The 24,097-nt window shown below is 41.5% G+C and overlaps 3 protein-coding genes across 3 annotated transcripts; all 3 read right to left on the reverse strand.

Moving 5' to 3' along the window:
• Nucleotides 1-3,183: 3,183 nt before the first annotated feature.
• On the reverse strand, nucleotides 3,184-3,961 carry N7539_008071 (ankyrin repeat domain-containing protein; the record flags this gene model as incomplete). The annotated part of the gene is made up of 2 exons (XM_056937671.1): nucleotides 3,184-3,222; nucleotides 3,260-3,961. The coding sequence occupies 2 exons, from the start codon at nucleotides 3,959-3,961 to the stop codon at nucleotides 3,184-3,186; spliced, it is 741 nt and encodes a 246-aa protein (XP_056786763.1).
• Nucleotides 3,962-12,085: 8,124 nt separating this feature from the next.
• On the reverse strand, nucleotides 12,086-12,780 carry N7539_008072 (uncharacterized protein; the record flags this gene model as incomplete). The annotated part of the gene is made up of 4 exons (XM_056937672.1): nucleotides 12,086-12,179; nucleotides 12,330-12,346; nucleotides 12,474-12,662; nucleotides 12,745-12,780. 4 exons carry the CDS (start codon nucleotides 12,778-12,780, stop codon nucleotides 12,086-12,088), a joined length of 336 nt encoding a protein of 111 aa, XP_056786764.1.
• Nucleotides 12,781-12,825: 45 nt separating this feature from the next.
• N7539_008073 (Glucan endo-1-3-alpha-glucosidase agn1) lies at nucleotides 12,826-13,243 on the reverse strand (the record flags this gene model as incomplete). The annotated part of the gene is made up of 2 exons (XM_056937673.1): nucleotides 13,042-13,243; nucleotides 12,826-13,011 (listed from the first exon to the last, which is right to left on the reverse strand). The coding sequence occupies exons 1-2, from the start codon at nucleotides 13,219-13,221 to the stop codon at nucleotides 12,826-12,828; spliced, it is 366 nt and encodes a 121-aa protein (XP_056786765.1). The 5' UTR covers nucleotides 13,222-13,243.
• Nucleotides 13,244-24,097: the final 10,854 nt, after the last annotated feature.

The following is a 24,097-nucleotide window of genomic DNA, read 5'->3' on the forward strand; positions in this document are numbered from 1 at the left end:
CCAGTATCGTAGCCAGATCCGCAGTCAGTATCGCAGCCAGATCCGCAGTCAGTATCGCAGCTAGTAACGCAGCCAGTAATATAGCCAGTAACGTAGCCAATGACGTAGCCGTCGTACCCAGGAACGCAGCCAGCGTCGCAGCTAATAAAGCAGTCAGATCCGCAGCCAGTATCGTGCTAGATCCGTCGAGTCTAGCTAATTACAGGCTAGCGTCACTGCCACAGAACCAAGGTTCGGTCTGTGGGTCACATGATTTGTACTTCGCAGACCGCTATGGCAGAACCCCTTCCCCTAGGGAAAAAAAAATACTATTTTATGCCCCCCCTCCTTTAAGCGTATATCCTAGAAGTAAAGAAGTTAGCCTAAACTATTGTTGTTATGTCTCTGAAGAGACACAATTAAATAAAACCTTAGCTTGACCGTTTTTGAGGAGCTTTTTGACGCATGATCTTGAATTTTCTCCCCCGTGTCTTCCAAAGTATCCTAAACACAAGCAGTGAGGGGCCTGAGGGCGGCAAGCTGTTGTGGACGGATGCACGTTAGGTCATCTTCGTGATTTGATTGCAAATTGGACGGATGCACGTTAGGTCATCTTCGTGATTTGATTGCAAATTGGAGCGGAATGAGAAATTGCTTTCCATGTAAGTGCCTGGAATTTGATTCCTGCGCTCTGATTAGCTGGCTGTGGCAGAATTGACCGCCCCTAAAGTTATATCACGTGATGTCTTCCAGATGTTTGCTTTGTGATTCTGTGATCAGTCTTAATCTCCTCTCGCATCACGTGGTCCTTATGTCTCGGCTCTCGGGTGACTTATCACGTGACTATTGTCTATATAATATCAACAGTTGATATCATATGTAGAGGTGGGAATACGGGCCCCCATCGGCAAAGCCGCAAAACGACCCTACCCATGGATACCCATGAATCTTCGGCACTTAGTTATAGTTACTTGATTACATGACTATTGGAGTTCAACCTTAGTTGAACCTGCGGGAAAGGGTTCAACTACTTCTTGATACAAAGATTACAGAGTGTAAGAGAGACGTTATATACCTCTATATAGCCGACGTGTTTGTATTAGAACTGTGAGATTTTTAACATTCAGAGTTAACTAATATACTGAAAGATTATAAGTAATTATACTAAGTTTCATAATTATACTAAGTTTCAGTGTGGTAACTTATTTCTTGAGTGTGGCGGTCGGCTGGTGGCAGTGGTGGACTAGAGGTATACATGTCTTTGCGATCGGAGTCAAAGTCTCTCAATGTACCCGAAAGTCTCTAGGTGATAGGGTAAGCGTGGATTTCAAGCTTCATCTTTAACACCTTCATAGAATTAGTATCTAGTTAATCTTATTCAATACATAGTATATATATACTATAACTAGATATAATTGCTATCTAAAACTAGATTTTACCTAGAGATATTAGAGGCGGTATGAGTCTATGACTAGATAACTAAATACCCCAAAAACACCTTCCGTTTTGGGAACTTGAGTTATTCTGTTATAGGAATCAGCCGGGCTTATTAACCAAACAAGCCGATATAGTTAGTTAACTAAGTATCGCGACGTCATGGCTTGCGGCTGGCTACGGCCCCGCACAGCCACCAAGCCCGCAATCCGTCGTAACATACGCATGGGCCCTATGGCAAAAATATAATACCCACAGGAATAACCGTAGGCGGTAGGCCCCATAGTCAAAACCTAAATTCTGACCCAAACCCAGGTACCCATATGGGCTCTATGGGTATTCCCGCAAGTTGATAATCGTCTTTACTTGCGTTATAGTCTTAAAGATTTATGATTTAATTTGCGTTAGCCGTTGGCCCGTTGATGGGGGTCTACGGGGGTCTCCCCCGTATATAGAGTTGAGAATGTTGATATAATCGGTAGATATCAGAGTACCCTACAACAATTTGCACTTCTTGCTCCTCGCATTCGAAGGGAGGGGCGGCACATTTATAATCTTATATTCTTTTAGCGACTCTGCCGCTCACGATAAGCTTATATCGGGGACGAGATGTATCTCAAAGATTTCACTACCAGCCACGCTATTACAAGGAGTAGCCGATACCTACTGCACGACTCCGCCATACATACCGTGCCTTCGACAAGGAATGTCTGGTCATACATCCCGGACTGGGTCCACGAGAGCTGGGAACCTCCTCTTGTTTCTGGTGTAAGAAGCCCGCCCAGTACGTCCGACTCGGTGACGACTAAAATTCTGATCAAGCATTTCCTCGAGGTGAACGACGTCTATACATCTTATTTCGGAGCTTGGCGAGGCCCTGATTTGATACACGATTCCACTGATCTTTCGCAGATCATGAGATATATCGGACGGCGGTTAAATGTCATATGCAGGACACAACTAGAGATCAAGGTCACTGCTTTCAACTCGGACCTCTCTCCAACCTGGGTACTTTCCGAACGGATTCAAGGCTCAGCATACCCCGTTGCAGTCTGCCATGAGCCAGTTCGGTTCTTGCGCGAGTAAGTTATTGAGAAATGTCGTGGAGACGGTTTACCGTTCATTCAGGTTGTTTTTTGTTTGCATGGCATGTGATTCTGCCACTCACAACAGTCTATAGCTTAGGTAGAATACACGTCTTCCACCCCTTCTTGTAGGCTGGTCCATCGCACCCTCATCGGCATTTGGTAGATATAAACTTGTGGGAAATGCAAGAACTTCTCAAGCTCGGTGAAGAGTAGTCTACAATACTATAGGAATTTGATACATCTCGCTACCTCTTTGGAATTGCGAGGCGTCGATTAAATTTCAATACGAAGGTGGTCGTATTCGCAAACGAGGGCGGGGTGTCCCGATCGGCGGATCACTGCTGACGCCTTCTGTGGCCAGCAGTATCTCAATTACCCCCTGTTGTTCTTCTGCCATAGCCCAAGCTAACGGTGTCATTTGTTTGTGGTGAGGCCCGCCATACTGCCTGGCACACACATGGGCTACGCCCTCAGCACCTGGGATCACCAACCTCAGTAGTCTAGCTTAGCTTCCTTATTCCTTCTCTCTTTCTCTCTTCAACGTCGAGTGTTTTCACCTTTTAGGTTTTCCTTCGTAGGATCCTGCAGTCAAATATCATTCCTTCAAGATCTTCAGAGTCTAGATGAACCCCTATCACCGCGAGTAGCAACTTGACCGTATCTGTAAATCCCCTCTCTGCTGCTAGCGATAATGCTGTTCGTCCATCACCATCCCTTGATTCTGGGTCAGACCCGTTCGTCAGCAGCAGCTTAACTACCGCCTCGTGGCCGTTGCCTGCGGCCCAGCATATTGGAGTTTCCCCTCGTGAGTTCTTGACATTCGGATCAATGCTCTCAAGGTCCAGTAATAGTTTGACCACGCGCTCTTGACCGTTCCCAGCCGCTAGTGACAGTGGTGTTTCTCCTGTGAGAGTCCTCGCGGATGGGTCAACGCCGGCAGTTGCGAGCAGCCGCTCAACTACATCCTCATGCCCTCTGTATGCTGCTAAACAAAGAGGTGTCTCTTCCCTTGAGGTTGGAGAGTCTGGGTTGATTCCCTTCGTTGTGAGAAGTAGCTTTACTATCTCATCATGGCCGTTCCATGCTGCCAGAGATAGCGGAGTCTTTCCATCTGAGGTTCGAGACTCTGGATCAATGCCAACCGTCGCGAGAAGCAACTCGACTGCCGTCTCGTGGCCGTTAAAAGCTGCCCATGAAATGGGTGTCCACTGAAGTTGAGATCGAATGTGGACATCGGCTCCTTCGGCTATGGATTTCTTGGCTGTTGCCTCTTGTCCATGTTTTGCAGCCCACAGAAGAGAGGAACTTCCATTTTGTCCCACATCGTACCTATAAAGATAGGTATTGAGAAGGTTGTACAGGCGAGCGTTGGTTTGAGCGAAAAAATTCAGGTCTCTTTGAAGTACCAAGTAACTGGTAACAAAGAGTAGCAGCTCGTCAGGTAAACGAAGAAGCGCCATTTGAATGTTGCAGTTTGCTTAAATATAAACAGAACGTTTATTTTATTGTACAAGAACAAAAATCAATTTAGAAGGAATCATGTAAGACAAATTGAGGAAGAATGACCTCCCAAGCTTCATGTACCAAATCACACTGGTTGCGTGGATCACCATACAGTCAAGTACGAATGCAGGAACATTGATGCTCCGGAGCTATTCCGTGTATGAACCGGCTAGACTTGGCATTCCGGATGAGGAAGCAACCGAAAGATGTAGACGATTATGCGAGGTCGTCATAGCTCCTGAAGCTTCCACGTAGTCCCAAGCGACATTACAGTATTACGGTGACTCATGTACGATGCAAAGCCTTTACTATCAATGTTTTGCCAGACATATAGAGCGGCAAGCTAAAGAAGATTAGCGTGTGTCGAATTTATTTTCCGGGAATGAAGTCGCAAGAGTGTGGAGGTATAACTGATTTCGAAAACCACTGTATCTGCCAACGGAGATTACTCCTCTTTGTGAGCCTTACAGTAATGTGATATAGTATAGGTCTTTCTCCTTACCGTCTTTTGTAGGTTATCCACTTTCTCTTTTTCTCTATGCGTGGAAAGTATCTGTCTTATCTACTCGCAGATCACTAATCTAAGCTTCCCCACTCTCTTTGATTTCTATACGTGGATCTAGCTTATCAATATACATCATAAGGCCGGGACCGCTGCTTTAGGACTAAGGTCAGTTAGTAACTATTCCTTACTTTTGAATGTATAGAGACTGTTGTACCACAGAAAAACAAACTAGGCATTCTTAATAGACACATAGAAAGGGAAAATCCTATACCCAGCCTTTTGCAATCCGCCACGCGAGAGGCATGTGTATCCTAAAATTTGATGACAATACCTCATACTCCGGGAAAAGTGAAGAGTTATTTTCATGATCCTCTTCTCGGCCAACTTGAGAGGATATAGGGTCGTCAGCGCGGCAACCTACGGTTATGTCCGCACGGAGTGACGCGAGCTTGGGTTGAGTGCCGTCAGTTCGTCGACGACATAATAATACTTGGCTTTGAGACCCACATTTTGGTCTACATGACTGCGTTAAGACAAGGTAACTCAGTGACGATAGCCTTGTCACGCCGAATATGCGGTTTGCTAGAAGATGGAAATCCTGTATGTCTGCATGGGTAGCCTCACGCGGCAGGCGAAGATCCAGTACACGAAGCGGGGATTCAGCCAATAATTCCATATACTAGGAATTCTGCACTATGTTAGAGAGAGATACGTACTTTGAAAATACAGTATCACTTACTAGAACAAAAGTTAACACATCTAGGGCTAATGCTTCGATTACCCCGTACGTCCAAAGTTCTTATAACTTAAACGGTATAGCGTGGAGTATATCTTCGCTTATATAGCCTATAGGATATAGGAAACCATCAACCATAGAATATAAGCAATCAATATAGGCGAGGAACGTTAGAGTCTGCGCATATTAGTAGATGCCTTTGAATAGGTCTTCAAAAATCTCCCCGGTAAAGCTCGCTAGCTAAATTTCCAGATATCGTAGTCCTTGAAAAGACACCAAAAATCGCCGCAGCAAGTCTGCTTACTGCCTTAAGTCTTAACGAGATTTTGAGCGTATACGATAAAGTTCAAATCCACTAAGTCTCCATTAATGCTTTTGCTTAGTCAAAGACTCCAGTAACGTCAACTCGGTCGAGCAACATCCCAGAGATAGATAACGAAGGGATTAAACCATTAAAATATAACAATCAGTCGGGTCGGCAAAGTATAGTCCGCTAATATTTTCATCCGTAGAAATTGTATTAAGAGGATCAAAACTATTCGCATTAGCAGACATCCGACAACGCTCTATGATAGTCAAGATCTTATCATAGATTAGCTAAGGAATTTCGCAATTTACCCTCCAGCTATAGGTCTATTAGCCAATAACCAACAGCTATAAAGTTCAACTACATTATAATAGCATACCTGATTAATCGGATTCTTGTGTCTCTGAGTCTCAGAAGAATTCCCAGGAGAGCTTCGACATGGCTTTTATCTAAGACACTAGATATAGCCACGACCTCTAGATATCTAAGTCGCCGAAGGTATTATACGAGGTATAGACTGCTCGAAAGCATTCGAAGGATAGCAGTATAATCCTTGCTGATATCTGCTATAATACTATCAAAGAGACAGGGAAACCCCATATAGCGTAACTGCATACAGGATCCCAGAAGTCTGATATGATCCCATGGTGGCAACTAGAAGTCCATCAGTAGAAATCTTCACATGATCGTACTTTCGGTTCGCATACACATTGACAAATATACTCGATCAACTCCAGAGGGAGAGCCAGGAGATACATCGCCAGTCGTCAAATAACGTAATATACTTCAACCCCGGCCTGTCACTGTTGATTGAACGCTTGTGAAAAAGAAGATAGCTAAAGTAACTTCACAAAGGCAAAATCAGATTCACTCTTATATAGCATTTCGCGTGATTTATAGCATTAATAGATAAAGTAAAACTGCGATTACAAGTGTTACGATATAATATCAACGGCAGCAAAGAATAGGCTCATAGTAACTAAGAGAGTAGATAGATATAGGAAACTAAGAGAAACATCATCTATCATTACGGTTATAAATCGCTTACATAGTATGAAAATTCTTGAACGTTCGTTTTTTCCTCCCTTACAGACGCCCCCTCAAGTAAGGATAGGGTACATTATATATTATATATTATATTGAATGGTTTTACCGAGCTATATACGGTTATCACTTACTTCAGTGTCTATACGCACAATATTAGTGTACTTATCCTTTTCCCGGGTGACCACTACATGGATATACTTTCCAGCGCCCGCAATAACCGCGGACGTTAGTTATGATAGCGAGGAGGAGTTAGCTTCTGGCGATTGGTAGTACTAAGAATTTGAGAGCAAGCGGAGGTTTGACTCATAGGTAATTAGCTAAAGATTCACGAAGTCATCCTCAATTCTTTACAGGAGGTCTAGGACCCTAGGATCAAGCGGAACATCACCGTCGAAGTACCAGTCCTATCGTAGCCCAATAAACCGGCCGAAGTAAGATCTTCTGGACTTGATGTTCTGAGATACACTATCACTATAGTCGAGCCATGTCGGTGCATAAACCATATAGGAAAATGTCTCGATAGTAGGTGGATAAACTTAGTAGAAATGGTATACAAGACTATTTAGTTAGTCGGAAGTGAGAAGACAGTAGCCGAGGATATTCGTAGGGAAGTCATCATGATACTTACCCGTATCGCAAGATACTAACGGATATAGCGGCGATCGAAGAAAGTGTAATAGGTAAACAAAGTCATTATAAACTTCCAGATGATTTAAAGCTAGTGAAGGACTTAGACGGATTAAACCCTCTGCTAAGGTCCCTCGTATCTGCTCAGGGCCTTAACTAACTCTACGTTATTACATAGCAAGACCTATACGAGATACTATTTTACCCTCGAAGGCTAAAGGCATAAAGTTAATATATTACCACAAGCTTAGCTAGAATACTGATTTTCGTTCCGTTCGATCGGTCGTGTTAATTCCAGAACAGGAAGCGTATACTACTTATAACTAGATAGAGTAGCGTTACGTATTTAGATACGCATAACTTTTAGTTAGCGCTCGCCTAACGGCTATTCGATTAAGGCTATATAGTTTATACAGCTAGATATAGTATTAATAAACTCCTTTAGTCTTTTTCTCTGTCTCTCACTCACATTCTCTACCATAATACAGCCTATTAAGACATACAGTCAATAGACTAATCTTACGCCTAACCCATACCTCTTGAACAATTATACTCGCATACTTTAGCACGAGAGTAAATACTAGACATTTCACCTTCTCTACTATATTACGCGACCTTCATAGACAAATCAAGCTAGAACGATAGACCAGGCTTCACGTATTTATCTCTTGCAAATTTAGTCCAAGTCTAAATTTAGCACAATCCTCATCTAAATTCAGGTATTAATAGTCCGTAATCCTCGACTTAACAGGGGCTAACATTAATCATAAAAAAAGGGAAACGCATCATTACTAAGATTAAAGACCCTCGCAAAAAAGAAATCACGTTTAAAAAAAGAGGGGACAGTCTTTATAAAAAATACTCGGAATTAGCCGTTCTCTGCGGCCAAGAGGTACATCTCTTTCTGCGAGACAGAGCAACCGGAAGACTACGGTCATTCTCGTCTTCAGGCAATAAGAGTTTTCAGCCAGATTAGGCAAAGATCAGACCGGAAGATCGGAAGAGTTACCGAGATATTAAACGTCACTATAGTAATTCAAATCCGATCAACCTAGATAGGAAATCCAAAGATCCAGCGGCAACGCAACCACAGACATATAGAAGGGAAATCACTTCGAAATCGATTCCTCACGATGACTCCTTGTCTCACCTGCCCTATCCGCCTAGCGCGGTCTTCTTCAAGCTTCTTCGCGATTCTATTACGCTAATAGATACATTAAAATCTCGTACCAAACCTCCCAGTTTCACAGAAGCGACCGTGAATCCCTTCGACCTAGAGCTAAGTCGATTTTGATCACAGAAACCAACAAGTAGATAGTGTACGTTTCACTGCAACCATATCCCTTCGAACCTGCTCACGCAAATTGTGCTAAGCTCCCATAGTCCCTAACCAACCGCTATTTACGTAAATCAACTCCAGAATTTAGTAGACATATCCCTCTGGTCCATATACCCAGAATTCATATACTCTATACACTATTCAAACTAGGAATGATGTCTTATTTTTGTTCTTGCGGAAAGCTCTGATGGTATTCTGTATGCTAATCAAAGATTTTCTCGTACCGCCTATTATATACTAAGCGTATCAAGGACGTAATATAAGATTCTACTCTAGAAATTCCTCACGGGGGCCTAGCTTGTAAGAAGAGAAATCAGTTAGATGCTGATGAGTGTTGAAGACCAAGTAGGGTTCGGACCGAGGCTTGGCAAGTTGCGGCAAGTGCCATGCGGAAGGAGTCACGTGGGCCTGAACGGCCGCGAGTCGAGAACGTCATGACTCAACGAAGGACTCGCAGATTCCCCAGAAGATAAATTACTAGGTGAAGCCGGCCTGGAGGGAATCAAGAGTCAGAGTTGTCATCCACGCACAGAAGTTCAAGTACTCTGTAACTCGTAGCTATCGTCTCTGTACCTTATTCCTATGGTTCCCTGATCGCTCCACTCCGAGTAACTTGCATACGACCCAGTCCCCCCTCGGGTCAAGTCCTATTTGGGATTTGTCCTTACATAGCTCGTAGGGTGGTCATAAACCGGATAAACTGGAATTTACCGGTTTCTCTTGATTTTAAAAGACCTCAAACCTCATAGGGTGGAGGTCATGCGGTGGCGAGATCGATTTAACTTGTTTACGATTGAAAAATACTTGACTAACTATACTATAACAGTTTAGTTCGGTACTTTCACCCTATGATCCGTAACCCTATAAAATCAATATAGAGATTGTATGAGGTGGTAAAGGTGGTATTAAGTTATATCAGGCTATAATAGGTTATATGATTCTAAGTTGTCGTATTACTTAAATTTAGTAGTAAGTGATTTAATACTTCTGAATTCGTTATAGGATCTACTAGATAATCTTAGTAGACTTCGGTGATTATTCTGAATTTTATTAAAGATTTATTAATTTATCATATTACGAATAATATAATAGAATTATAAGAAGAAAAATCAGTACCGTCTTATTAAGTATTGGGAGCTCGGGTAAGCTTGGTTGGGAGCTTGGAAAACGGGACCTAAGGATACCTAGGATGGGTCACGTGTTCCGCGGTAGCCGCAGCCGGCCGCAAATCAAGGACGTCACGACTGAACGAAGGACTCGCAGATTCCCAAAGGATCAAATATCGGACGAAGACAGTCTATAGGGTGTTGAACATAACAAGAGGACTTGGGTTGCGGTCTTGGATTTCTTCTGCAGAAGAAATCAGTCCCGGAGGGCAGGGGCACACCCACCACGTGTGCCACGCGTACTGTTACGAGTTGACGGGAGTTAGCGGACTTGGACTGCGAACTTGGATTTCTGCTACAGAAGAATTCAGTATCGGAGGGGAGATACCGTTACCCACGCGCACACCTTAAAAACCTGGGATGTACTGTAGCTTCTTCTTCTTTCTCTTTTTCCCCTCTAGCTCTTGAGATCCTTAACTATCACGCAGACAGTTCGAATGAAAGTTTATGAGTCCTTCTGAAGCTTTTCTTAAACTGGCGTACAACACCAGCCATAGCGACGTGAAGCGGTTGCGACGGCGGGGGATATACTTTACTCTCGCTTATGGTAGGTGGATCAGATGTCAGAGTAAAGCTAGGAGTATAAGTAAAATACGGTTCGAGTTACCTCTTACATATTTCTTCAATCTTTTCATGCGAACGAGGATCCCCAGACTCTAGAAGAACGGTCCTTTCATTCTTCTATTCTTAAATCCTCCCACTCGAGGCACAATTCTCTGATAACCATCAAGGAATTCCCTCGTTGATCAGTTATATGTTTCTTTAGAGATATATTCATATTTAAATACCTAAGAATATACGATGCGATAAGTCCTCTTTGATTACAGTTGAAATTCTGGCGTACTCACCTCGGCTTCGAAGTTATCCCTCAACCTTTTCAATACTGTCCATGTTTGAAGTATATACTCTGCGTCAATAGCGGAGAGACGCCGATTCTGTCTAAGTCGTCATATACCACCCCGTGTATTACCTTGCGAATGATTTCAAACATGCCTAGAACCAATGAAGCTGAAGTGATAGGGATGTGAAGCTATCATAAGTATGTAGAAAGTCTCACAAAAGCCCGAACTCTCGATTCACTCCGTAAAGGTCGAGATATTGATCATGCCAAAAGACGAGTACCTCCAGTCTGAATTCGTCGAAATCTAGTTCTTTAATAGAGCTAACAATAAAATTCTTTAGCACGAGGCAGCAATCGAGAGAACGGTCAAATTCACCGGGCCAAGCGAGATCTTCGGTAATAAGATATTTTAGTCGCTGGAAGAATGATGGACCTCGAAGGGGGTCAAGTCTTTGCTCGCGGTCAAACCCGAAAAATATTAACAGCAATCTGCTTTTCAATAACACTCTTATCCTCACTATTATATTAGACGGTCTCGTTTCTGTGAGGCCTATACTATCATCACCTTTAGTATTACTTTGAACAGCGACTGGTCGCCAGCACGGCACAGATAGCTACATAGTACTTAAGCCAAAACTGGGAGATAACAAAGGGGAAGTGTTAACGGCGTGCTTATTGAGGCTGAGCTCCAAACGTAATAGCCTATTCTTTCTTTCGTTATCTATAAACGGGCAAGGTAGCTATTGATTCAGCTCGGCCTCGCCGCCCTCGCGTATATTTAACTATAAGAATTCATTAGCTTTTTTGATATAGAGGTAATTAGGGCAGTAGCTTTTCGTTATATAGAACTCCATTAATGGCTATGTTTTTAACTTTCCGTGAGGCAAAGATTATTGTTAACTAAATAGCGCTCTGTGTAAAGAATCAACAAAATCAATATATCATAAGTAAACTAATAGGTCTGGAGCTCTTAGGCGTTGAATTTTCTAAATAAAGACATTAGCGAGAACGCTCCGAAATCACTACTCAACAACTGAAATAAAAGACCAATCCGACTCGTGTAGTACACCACCGACCGATATATCTTACAGAACTGCGGAAGAGCACTAATATAAACAGTGACGAAACAGCTCACGATAAGATAGAGGAAGAGACGCATTTCTACCAACGTCCAGAATATTCTAAGAGCGATAATAAAAGGATTAAGCACGACAGATCTCAGGATCTTACATATTTAAATTCTATAATCCTACTTTATTTACAAAAGCTCAGAGAGCTATAAATAGTATAAGCATATAGAGTGATACCGTATAGCCTTATTTCTATATAGCCCAGGCTAGTCTTCAAGAATCCTCTTATTAAAATAATAGAGGGTATTAGATTAACGTCTACAGTGTTCCTACGTACGCGTTCGAGTTATAGATTCCATCTAGGCACACATCTGAAATATCTCGCGAGGCTATACCGGACAAGATAACCCCTCCGTCACGTAAAACAGTAAAACGCTAACGACCTACGCCCATCGGGCATCTGTGGGCACTAATTCCTGATGGTACGCTAAGCGTGGTTGATCGCTCCCCTGATTGAACGATAATTTATGCGGGTGACTAAAGGAAAGTAACAATAAAGACCTCGTCTTTCAAAGTCTCGTAACCGGCTGGTACATTAATACTCAGTCCAGTAGATACGCTAGTCATAGCACATTCTGCGCTCTTTTTTGTAGTTCGATACCAGTAAACGATGCTATCCTTTTCAACTAAGTAATTAGGAATTTCTAAGGATCCAGCTTTATACGCGCTAATAAATGGCTTTATCATATTTAGCCACCCGTCGTGCGGCCTATCCTTTATCAGTTCGGGAAACCAGAATTATATTACAGCGGCGGAGCCTTACATACCTACAGTCCATCGCGAAGAACCGTCATCTGTATGAAGCGATGAAAGAGGTCCAATATAATACGATTCGCCATAGTCATTCCAGCTAATTATCTCGACAAACTGGGGCCGCAGGTGTAAAATCTCGACCCAGCGATCATACCACAAGAGATCGGACGGAAAAACCCAGTTCTTATTTAGGGGACTATCTGAAAACTAAGTAGAAAACCAAGGTGAAGCCGCTACGTTAAATCATTAGCAGTCGCACTACAAAGCTCTCTTAAATTAGCTTACGTACGATATATAGCTTCCCGTTCAACTCTTGATTATACATTGTGTCTCCTTCGCGAACGGTAATATTATAAGTAGGGGTTAGGGCTTAGTTATCACCATTACTAGGCCAGGCCATCCAATTAAATACACCGTCTATTATATTAAAATCTCCGACATCAGTATAGAAGTTTAGGGCGAAAAATATATCCAGACCTACGGCTAATCGAATAGACTCAACATTGACGCCATCACCTACAAAGGAAGACACGAAGACCTTCCCATCAAGTCGGAGCTATACAGGCTGATTAGCGTACTATCTTACCTTAGCACCTATTTCATTTCCTTGTCCTATCCCCCAGTAATTAAAATCGAACGATAAGAATAATTTCATCTCATTATTAGCAGCAGACTCATACGCAAATCCAAGTTGCTTATCAGTAAAAGAATCTGTGCCAATATTCATAGCGAATACATCTATACCTGCCTCTCTCGCTCGTCTCATATCGCCGTCGTAGTCACTAACGCTTTAGCGATTACTCGTGATCCCGGTCTCGTATATTTATGTCAGCATCATGCTACCGCCTAATCACTCCAACTCACCATAAAATAACAGAACACGAGCTTATCCATCACGCCTCCGCCACTAGCTATCGTTATTTCCTCGCGACTTATCAACATCGGGATATTGTGAGAGATTGCGTTCAGATACATAGGTTTCCTAGCTATTCGAATAACCCGCAGGCACGTTCTGTTATCGGCAAAGGGAAACTTAGTAAAATAAGTACTAGTCTACCAAGAAGAAAGAAATTTTTTTCAAAAATAGGAAATCTACCCCGACTCTATATCTGTTGGGTAGGAGTCCATCCAAAACGGGTAAACTACTTAATTAGCACTTCGTGTAAGAACCATAATCAGCACGCTCTAGATCGTGAAACAGCCTTTATCTAACAGCTTTTGGCCTCCTACCACTTATGTCAAAAATACCTATCAAGTCAGGAGAATACGATCATCTAAGATTCAATAGTTTCAAACACAGGAAGAGTTCAACCAAGGACGTCTTCTACAGATAACTAATAAATTACAATACCCTCGCTACGATAAATGTTTTGGGATTCTCTGGCCTTCGGACAGAGTAGCAGTACTCGATCGCCTGTGTTCGCGTGATATTTAGTAGTACTTCAGGTAAATTTTACAGTCTCGTTCTGGCCACTGTTATACGCTAGTTAGGAAAGTTTTAGAAGGACTCATAAACTCTTATTTAACTATCTACGTGGTAATCGAGAATCTTAAGAGCTAGAAGGGAAAAAAAGAAAGAAGAAGAAGCTACAGTACATTCAATATAGTACGCGTGGTTAACGGCATCTTCCTTGGTGCGCGTAGTTCACGGTATCTCCCCTCCGATACTAATTTCTTCTGCAGAAGAAATCCAAGTCCGTTACTCTCTCATATTCTCAACAGCCACAACATACGTACCGCCGCCACCATATATATCCCTTCGAACCCGCCCAAAATTGAGGTACTTTAGAAGACGACGCCAGCATAGTCGACCAGCAGCTCTCAGTTTTTTAATTTCAGTAAGAAGTAAAATTAATCAATCTCTAACTCTATACTATTTTCCCTCTACCCATGTTTATATAGTATATGATTCTGCCACTCACCACAGTCCATAGCTTAGGTAAAACCTCTCCCCCTCAGCAATCTCACTCCTCATCCATCTCACACATCAGTCCTGCTATACCTACATTAGCCGTATCTCATCATTATCCATATAACGCATAGTCAAAGCTAAATTACGAGTATACAAATTTACTTTAGCTAAGAATTATACCGATTATCCCCAAGTAAGTAGGTTACTATACCTCCATATCCAATATCTCGTTATTGTGAATCATTAAGCTCGGCAAGACTTTACTTAGTAATGATTTTGCTACAAATATCTCAACTTGTTATCAGTATATAGCACCTCTTGCATATATTATCCAGGGACTGCGGGTATACACGGAGAGGTAGGCGTTTAGCAAGACTTAGCACCACGTCGACTACATAAATATAAACACTGATATACTGTAATTTCTGCTCTACAAACAGCCTAACAATCTAGAGCTACTCTGTTCAATAATCGATATTAGAAGCCCGAACGCCGTAATGCTTCATCAACCCCAGTCAGCCATCATATTCCGCATTATAGTTTAGTCATCGAGCTGCAGATAGCCCAGGGATCAACCGGAGTAAAGGCGGGCCCAGCTTCGCGATAAGTCGTAATATAAGGTACGAGAATTAGGAGGGAGGTCCGCCCCCTCACAGCCACGCACTCGCGCTATCCGGCCGCACAGGATCATCGAACACGCTCCGATAGACACTTTCGATCTCACCAAGGTAGTCCCCCACGCTAAACTTCTTCAGCCCCTTACGCTATAGAAGAATCTCTTCCTCATCCGTAACATAAGTAGCGCCAAATTCTTCGGCTACCTTATCAATTTAAGCTAGCTCTTTACTAAATAGATAGTTATCCGCAAAAGGAACATCCTGTGAGGCACGGATAGTCGGGTCACTACACGGGGCTACTAATAGCGGGGGCGACATCCCGTACTACGAGCGCTAGCGAGCCAACTCTTGGTACGACCGCTTCGTATAAGACAAGGCCCGCTAAGAAATCAAAGGGGCGTCGTTAGACGAACGAGACTAGCTAGTTACGGTCGCGGAGCGCTTAGGGAAATAGGATCCAGCATTATTATTCACGGGGAAAGGGTTACTTAGCGACTCATCAGGAGTAGTGATCGAGGAGTAGCTCTAAGGGGATCCCGTGTCAAAATCGTCTCCCGATCACAGCGGGGAAGATAAGGAAGAGGTATAGGATAGGATATCGGGTACATCGTATACTAATATATCGGTCGTGGAGATCAGCTATATAGGGCCTAAGATATTACTACGCTTAATAGAGCCGGACTTAAACCGCATATACCCTTCCTTACGATAGGGCATAGGGGCGGACACCTCCGGTCGCTTACTCCGTTTAGTAGAGGCGCGAGTCAGAGTCGACACGTTAACACGTTAACTTAGGTCAATTAGTTAGTAAACATTTTAAATTAGTTCTAAATGGGGGCAAACAACTTGACGGCGACCCTATGACTTAACAGTTTACATCCTTTTAGGCTACCTACCTTATACTAAAGATCTAGTACCGCGGTTCGCGGGGGTATAGTACTAAGCCCACTTTGACTCGCGGAGTAACACCTACCTACCTTCCGCCAGGAACATAATATAACGGACATTCCTTCTACTGTTAAAATATCTCTCCTTCTACATACATTAAAGCTTCCCATTCTACCACAGCCAGCTAATTAGAGCATAGCAATAAAATTCCAAGCACTTATATAAGAAGCAACTTCTCGTTCTACTCGAATTTGCAATTACTTAAATAGCTTTAGTAGACTAAGAGGGATACCGATTAAGTCTTCACTAATTTACAAATACTAAGTTACTAGACTATCCAATATATCTATTAGTTATAATAGAATATCGGAACGCATACACTTATTCTTCGGATCCACGTCGGATCGGGAAAGAGTCTTATAAGGACCAACGCAACGACCACAGGGGGAAACTAAACAATAACCGCCCTCCTCGATACATTAGTATAAACGGTTCCTGGTGATAGATATCTTTGAAAATACGCTTACAGCAGTAGTATCGCGAAGAGACGACGGTATAAATAAAAGACTAGCATCCAGAGGGCTAATACTAGATACGGACTTTCGTAGTCAAGTCTGGGCTCCTCAGACTCTCGACTAACCTAACCGGTATTAAACACCCGTCAATACAGTAGTTAGCTCAGATCTTTAGTCCTACATAATATAAGGAGCCTAATACCTAGTAGGTAGAAAGATCCACCGGACTCCTCTCGGTTTAAGTAATACACTGAAACGCTCACCGTCAGGCATTATCAAGTCTCCCCTATCATTATATTATCTCTAAATCTTTTTTGCGAATTTAAACTAAATACCGAGTCAAAAATAACACTCATATTCATCTGGGAGGGTGCTAACGCAGGCCAAACTTTTGAGGTTAGAGTCTGGGTCAATCATTATAGAATATCAGGTCGCGATCATGATACACTGGTCCACATATATATCGAGCACCAGGTATAATATAGTACCACCATCACTTCTTGAAGGCTTTCATTGTACCCTCGAGTCAAATGGACGAGTAAGGTAATCCGTAAACGATATAAAGTAGAACACAAATCTATTCTCTTTTCTCGTGATCAGAGGGATACTTAACGCGAGGTTCAAATCTATCGTAAATTTCTTACTTTCAGGGGTTAATAGACCTTCATACCGGCACTATCGCGCGCGCTACGATATAGTTCTAGAAATACACTTTTGGTTTTTGCCGACGGTATAGCAAGACCTTAGCGTCTCATTCAGATATCCTCTTATTTTTAAGTCCTTTGTCTCACAGGAGAGAGGTTTTCGCTTAGACGACGCTACCTTAGTAAAATAACCCTCGTAGTAGCCACCCCTTCCGATATTAATTCTAAGAATTTACTAGTCGAAGCAAAAACTCTACTAAATTTTCAAAAAGGAACCTATAATCACATAATTTAATAAATTACTTATATATCTAGAATTATATAATTATACGAGTAACGAGAGAAAAGTTAGTAGCAGAGACCGCTTATATCTTAAAACTAACTAAGATCTATTCTAGTACTTATAAGCTCGGTTCGTAAGTACTACTATTTTATTATTACCGTATATAGTACTATATAGATTAAGTCACGCTTATAACACGATTATTATCCGGTATAAATAGTATACGCTTACCTAATACCTATATCTTCGCCTATATAGTAGGAATAACCTAGCTAGAGAGAGCGGTAAATTATCCTACGATAAGAATACTAGACTACCGTAAATACTATAGTATAAAGATTAAGTAAGTTCTATTAGCTAAGTTTCTCTAGCTATATAAACTAATAATTAAATAATAGTTTCTACTAAAAGTAATAATTAGATAATCCGAGGAGCTTATCGAACGTTACTTCCGCTATTATACTTACTCGGTCGTTTACTCCGCGAAGATCTAAGTTATTAGGAGGAAGTAGAAAAAATACAAAACCTCTACTACTATAAAGAGGATAATTTCTATATATTCGGTCTTAATAGTTTTAGTTATCCAAAAAACCGTAATACCGAGTTTCGCTTCTTAGTTAAGTTTATTAATAGAGTTAGAGTTATCGTCGAAAGAAGAAGCGTAAGATTTATATAGTAATAAGAATCGATTAAATACGTAGTCTAATAAGCCTAGATCTCCTATTATCTAGTTTAGACTTCCTTATCCGGATTTTAATAGATATAGTTCTCGTTATACCCTAGCTATCTATACTAGGAAGCGGTACTAAGGCTTATATAAGAAGTAAATAATTCCGCTTCCTAGTCTAGTAGACTTAAATTTTAAGTAAGCTTATTCTGAATATAAGAAACTATATTATTTTACCCGCCCTTTTAGCCCTTCGGCTTAGGTATAAATAAAAAAAGGTAAGCAGAGTCCTATATAAAGTAGTAACTCGAGTATAGTTAGATAGCTTTTACTACGCTCTACGAAATCTTATATCTATATAAGATAAATATAGCCTTACTATCCTAACCTAGCTCTTACCTTCCGTACCTATAAGCTAATAAGAACAGAAGATATCCGTGTACTATATAAGAATAAATCATAATTTTATACTTCGGTATATAATTATCTTTAAAGTAGCGTAGGGATATATATAACAGAGTACTCTATTTATATTAATAGAAAATTAAATAGTCTAGGGAAACTACCGATAGTCCTAAGGGACTTAGGCGTACCTAAGGTAGGTAAGCGAGACGCTAATATTCTATCTTATTAAGATCTTAAGTAGCCCTTCTAACTATAGATAACCCCTATATAATAAGATTTAAAAGTATTCTTTTCTTTTCTTCGTATAGATAGATATAATATTTTATAAACTACTAGAATAAGAAGGGACGAAGAGGATAAATTATCCTATAGGATTATTATTATATATAATATATAACGATTATATAGAGCTATACTAGATCTATAATCTAAAGATATATATACTTAGCGTCTTCTCTCTTTAATTTACTCTATTAGTACCTCTTAGTATCTCCTTTCCCTACCCTTTCTCTTAGTATCTTATACCGGAATTAGAGTTCAGTCTCTAATTTAATCTCTACTTTTTTTCTCTACTACTCTAAATATACTCTCTTAAAGATTTTATCCTCTTCTATATATTTTCTATCTTAAAAATAATACTTATATCGGGAATTCTCACCGGCTAAATATAACTATATCTCTCTTATCCTATATTTTATAACTTAATTAACTATTTAATAAATTATACTAATTTTAATATTATACTCGTAAGACTTGATTAACTATATAACTAGATAATAGATAAGTAGAGTCTATAGAGCTCTCTAAATATAAAGTATATACCTAGTATCGTTAGATAATAGGTCGCGTTTCTATTATATATAGTAAGAAAATAAGATATAGTAAGTACTTTATAGCCCGTATACCTTAAACTAACAGAATTAGTTATTAGGATATTTAGTAGTTCTAAGTTAGTCTAAAAAATCCTATAAGAGGCCGAAGCCTCGATTAGTATATCCGTAGGGAAAATCTTATATAGTTTATAGTAATATTCCTCGAGATCGATCTCCGTTAATCTTAACTATCTTAAGTCTATTAATAATATAGTTCCTTAACTATATATAGTAGGATATTCGGATAGAATTATAAAAGATAATTATATCCCGTTTAAGAAGAGTTTTTATACGGACTACCGCTCTATCGGTTAGGGCCTCCCCGTAATTAAAGCTAAAAAATATATAGAGTAGTTATCGCTCTTTAGATTTATTCGTATCGATAGCGATAGATAATCTACTTCGCTTTAAGGCTAAATAAGACTCTTCTAGTAACTTAAACTCTCTATAAGAAAGTCTTCGCAATATATAATCGTTTCTCTTCGAGATTCCCTATAATAATTTTAGTAGTAATAGTAGCTTCCTTAACCCCTAAGATAGCTTTCGAACCCGTAAAGGTTTAGGACCCGTACTTTCGCTTATTTTCGATTATCCCTTAATCAGAATCTAATATTATAGAGAAAATTATATTAGTCGTCCTTACTATATATATATAGTTCTCTAAACCCCCCATTTATCTTATTAATATTAAATTATAAATCATATTCTTTTTTCACTATTATTAGTATAACTACTTTTAGGATTACTAAAGTATATATAAAAAATAGAATATAGTAGTAATATACTTAGCGATACTAGATACTATATATCAAAAATAGGTAGATCTCCTATAACGTCGAGGGCCAATTCTACTTTCCAGATAACTACGCCCGCTATCTAGTAGTCTAAAGTACACACATATTAGTAGGGAAACCTATTTATTTAGATAATATTCGGGGTCTGACCTATTCCGCTATTAACCCACTCTTACCACTAAGGCTCTCCAGCCAGAGCTCTCTACTCGGCGTCTCCTTCGGATCTTTCTTTTAGCTTAGAATCGAGTCTATAAGCGCTACCGCCATTTATTTATCTCCCAAGATAGATAAAAGTACTAGTACAATATTTTATTCGAAAGGGTGCCCTATCAAGTACTACTGCTCATGCAGAATCACCTAGATATAGATATTCAGGTATTACGGGGAAAGTAGATAGGTAAAGATAATAGCAGACTTACTTAGGCTTTTATTTACTTATTCCTCTTCCTTTTTACTACATCAGCCGGTATAAAATCCTAGACACTTATTATATTTCCGAAGAAGTAGGCCCCCAGGGAACAGTAACAATTTCTATTTATCCTACTATTTATTGACTAATATACTATAAGCCGTTAGAGCACATAGAGTATAGTACTATAATAATTTACGGTATTTACCAGATAAAAGTAATATTTACCGAAAAAACATAGACACTGTGTTATATATATAATATATCTATAGCCCATACTTCTTTCTAGAATAGTCTTGAGTACGAAATTACCTAAATTTACATAGGCTATGATTATATATTAAAAGCTTTACCCTAAGAACCGGTAGTAATTAGTTTGAAATAAGCTATATCCGTCAAGATCAAATTTCAAATTCTCTAGAAGAAAGACTTTAGTTTATTTTAGCAACTATTTTACTTTGAATTTAATCATTTTATTATTTCAAGCTGATTTAGGCTCTTACAGATCCCCGGGAAGGTGATAGGGTGAAGGTCATGGAGTGAAAATTTCATATAGCTTAACTCAAGACGTATCCAGTCGTATCGAGTCGGCGCGAGTCGGCGCGAGTCGGCCGCCCCGTAACCTCCACCCCCTAAGTCCACCACCTCCGATATAACTAGGTTTAACTAGTACTAATCCAGTTCATCCGGGTTAGGACCACCCCGTCACCCCGTCACCCAGGGCCGGATTTTACGAAGCAGCGCACGCCCTTCCTCAATATTCCTATTCGGTATCAAATCTACTCAGAATAACAGAAACGTGGTATTATTCGTGCCGCGTACGTGATTGAATCCAGCTATTTTAGGTATTCTAACTATCCGTCTTTATATTCTTCTATAGACTATCCCTTTAATTAATTAAAACGATACAAATATAACCGAGCCTATAAACCCTCTTTCGTAAATAAGGAAAGGAGTCAAAAAAGACAAACTAAATCGGAAAACCTAACGTAGTATTGAAATTTATACACGTGAATACTATCAGACGCTGAGTAGGAGGTTACGGAAGGAAAGATTATCAGAGACGTTCCAACGCCGCCCCTAAGGTTGCTCGGGTCGATCTATAGATACTCCCACTAGGCTCGCCCTGTTCTTCAGTCATTCATTACCTAAGTTTAGATTCCCTCCTCACGCATAACACAAAGCAAGTACCGCCGTCGCCCAGTCCACAACCTCTAAACCATAAGCACATAATAGGTAAGAAGAGAAAAATTATAAAGCACTTAGATCCTTATATAAATAACTATTCTTTTATCGATAACATAAGCGCCTCGCCATACTAGCAGTCGAAATATCGCAGGGTATAGTGAGGAAAATACGAGCATTAACCCCCCGTATAAGTCGGTTATATTTGGATTCGCTCTGTAGTCTAAGAGGAGCTTAACAATCCTAGTATATCCACCCTGGATTACCTAAAATAAGGGCCCTATCTTCGCTCTGCACCCGGGCGGGGGATTCGGGCTTACATCCCAACTTTAGAAGGAATTATACAACTCGATTATAACCGTTTACGGCTACTCTGTATAAAGAAGCCACTCGTTTCGATAGCCATAATATAGCTTCATCTTCCGCGATCAAATCCACTGCGCATTCAATCATCCGGAGTCTTTGTATAAGGTCCTCCTGACCGTAAGTAGCAGCTATGGAAAGAAGTAATGCGCGGACCTTTCCGCATTCCACCTTCCCGAAGAAACATAGCCACTTGGTAATACATACCACTTACGGCCGCCTGTATCTGTGGCCTACGTAATCTTAGTACTTCGACCCACCTACACCTTTCAGTGTAGGTGGGCTACGCCCATTTTCTCTTTTTTACCCACTTTTCTTAAGCTTCCGAAATTCGCATCATCAACGAATCTACGGCACGGACAAAGACCTGCGTCGAGAGTGGAGCCGAGGGGGGAACAGACCAAGTGTAGAGTGGGAGGGGACGAAAGTGAGGGGGGGGGGAGGGGTAGAAGTGAAAAGTCATCACTAGTCGTGAATCATTCATGTCCAACTAGTCGGACTAGCAAGTAGGAAGTACGTGGCTGATGTGCTCAGGTCCTTCATCATCAATACCCGGGCGCCTGTGAAGTTCGACCTTGGGCCCGAGGAAATGCAAAGGGAATGAGGATTTGGAAGGAGGAGGGTTTGAGCCCTTGGCAATTTGATCATGACCATCATGATCATAAGTGACCTGGTTCATAGTCCTCCGATGCAGATTGGACAAGGTACATCCACCCCGTGCATTCATGCTTCACTGCCACCGCCTGAGGAGGGGAACCGGGAACCCACCAAGCCAGTGTCTTTCCTTGGCAACCAGTCCACCACGTCCGGACGCGTACCTCGGAGCCTCGGGGATTTCACGAGTGGACACAAGACACTGGCCCAACACCAGACTGAGACGGTTTTTCCAAAATCCCGCAGGAGCGGATCTAGATGGATCGCATTTAGGCAGCGATGTTGATCGGTCTATCGGTGTGATGGTGCATTCTTGGCATGGCCCGCTCGAATCGGCAGGTTCAAGCTCGGGAACTCGAAGAAGAGTCATGGCCTGAGGGAGGTCGGTTCAAGTTCACTCCAGGCATGAAGAAATCATACTTGATCCCGGTCCAGTTACTGGCTAGTAGCTACCCAGCCGCATCGACTCTGGGAGTGGACCCGCTCAGATCAAGTTGGCCCGGAAGGCATGGCATGAAGTCATGTGGAATTGATGTACAGACAGTACGGTACATATAATTCACTACTGAGTACGGATCAACCCGACGCTCTTTCGGGGAAGACCTTTCCATAGATCTTTCGGAGATTCTCGTAAGCTATTTGGGGTTTCAAGTAGGTCGACAAGTCAAGAACCTCCTGTCCCGCTACATCTCGCCCGACTGTGATACTGCCCAGGTACCTACATGCAGCGATTCAGTCAAGGCGGTCATGGGCAACTGCTTCCGAGTACTTACTACCTAGTACCTAGTCCTACTACCTACTAGGTACTACCTACTGCTTACCGAGTCATGTGCACAACCACCGCCAAGCACAATGCCCAGAAAGAATTCCGCTCAGACGGCGGAGGATCCCAGACGTGTCAGATCAGGTACATGTGATGGCCTTGATGGCCCATGCATATGATACCTTGCCTATTACCCGATGCCTAGGTGCCTTACTATTATCAAGGTACCAGGTAGCCAAGGTTGACAGATGCCCGGAAAACGGCCATACACACATCCAGTACAGGTGGCGAATGACTATCATCGAGATCCGGGCCGAGATCAATCGGAAATGCTCTGCTCTGCTACTACCACGAAGTCCCGAACGCCGGTGAGACCGCAATATCACATGCCATACGAACATCAACCGTGAAAGAGCCATGGAGTGGACGCTGCTACTATCCCAGTGAAACCTCAGCGAGAGTGGCTAATGTAGGCAGTCTCCCAAGTTTCATGGGACCTCGCCCTTTACATCAGTCTCATCATCGAGGCGACGAGGCCTATATCTGCTACCTCCGAAGTCGCATGCCCAGTCCTTTTTTTCTCGGTACGGTAACGTCCAACAGTCTAAAGCCTTTGTCTATGGCTTCTCCAGCTGCACATTATCATTTTCAATGGTCAGAATGAGAGAACC

The sequence above is a fragment of the Penicillium diatomitis genome, assembly GCF_028827545.1.
Source record: "Penicillium diatomitis strain IBT 30728 chromosome Unknown utg000012l_segment0_segment0, whole genome shotgun sequence".
Taxonomy (NCBI): Eukaryota; Fungi; Ascomycota; class Eurotiomycetes; order Eurotiales; family Aspergillaceae; genus Penicillium; species Penicillium diatomitis.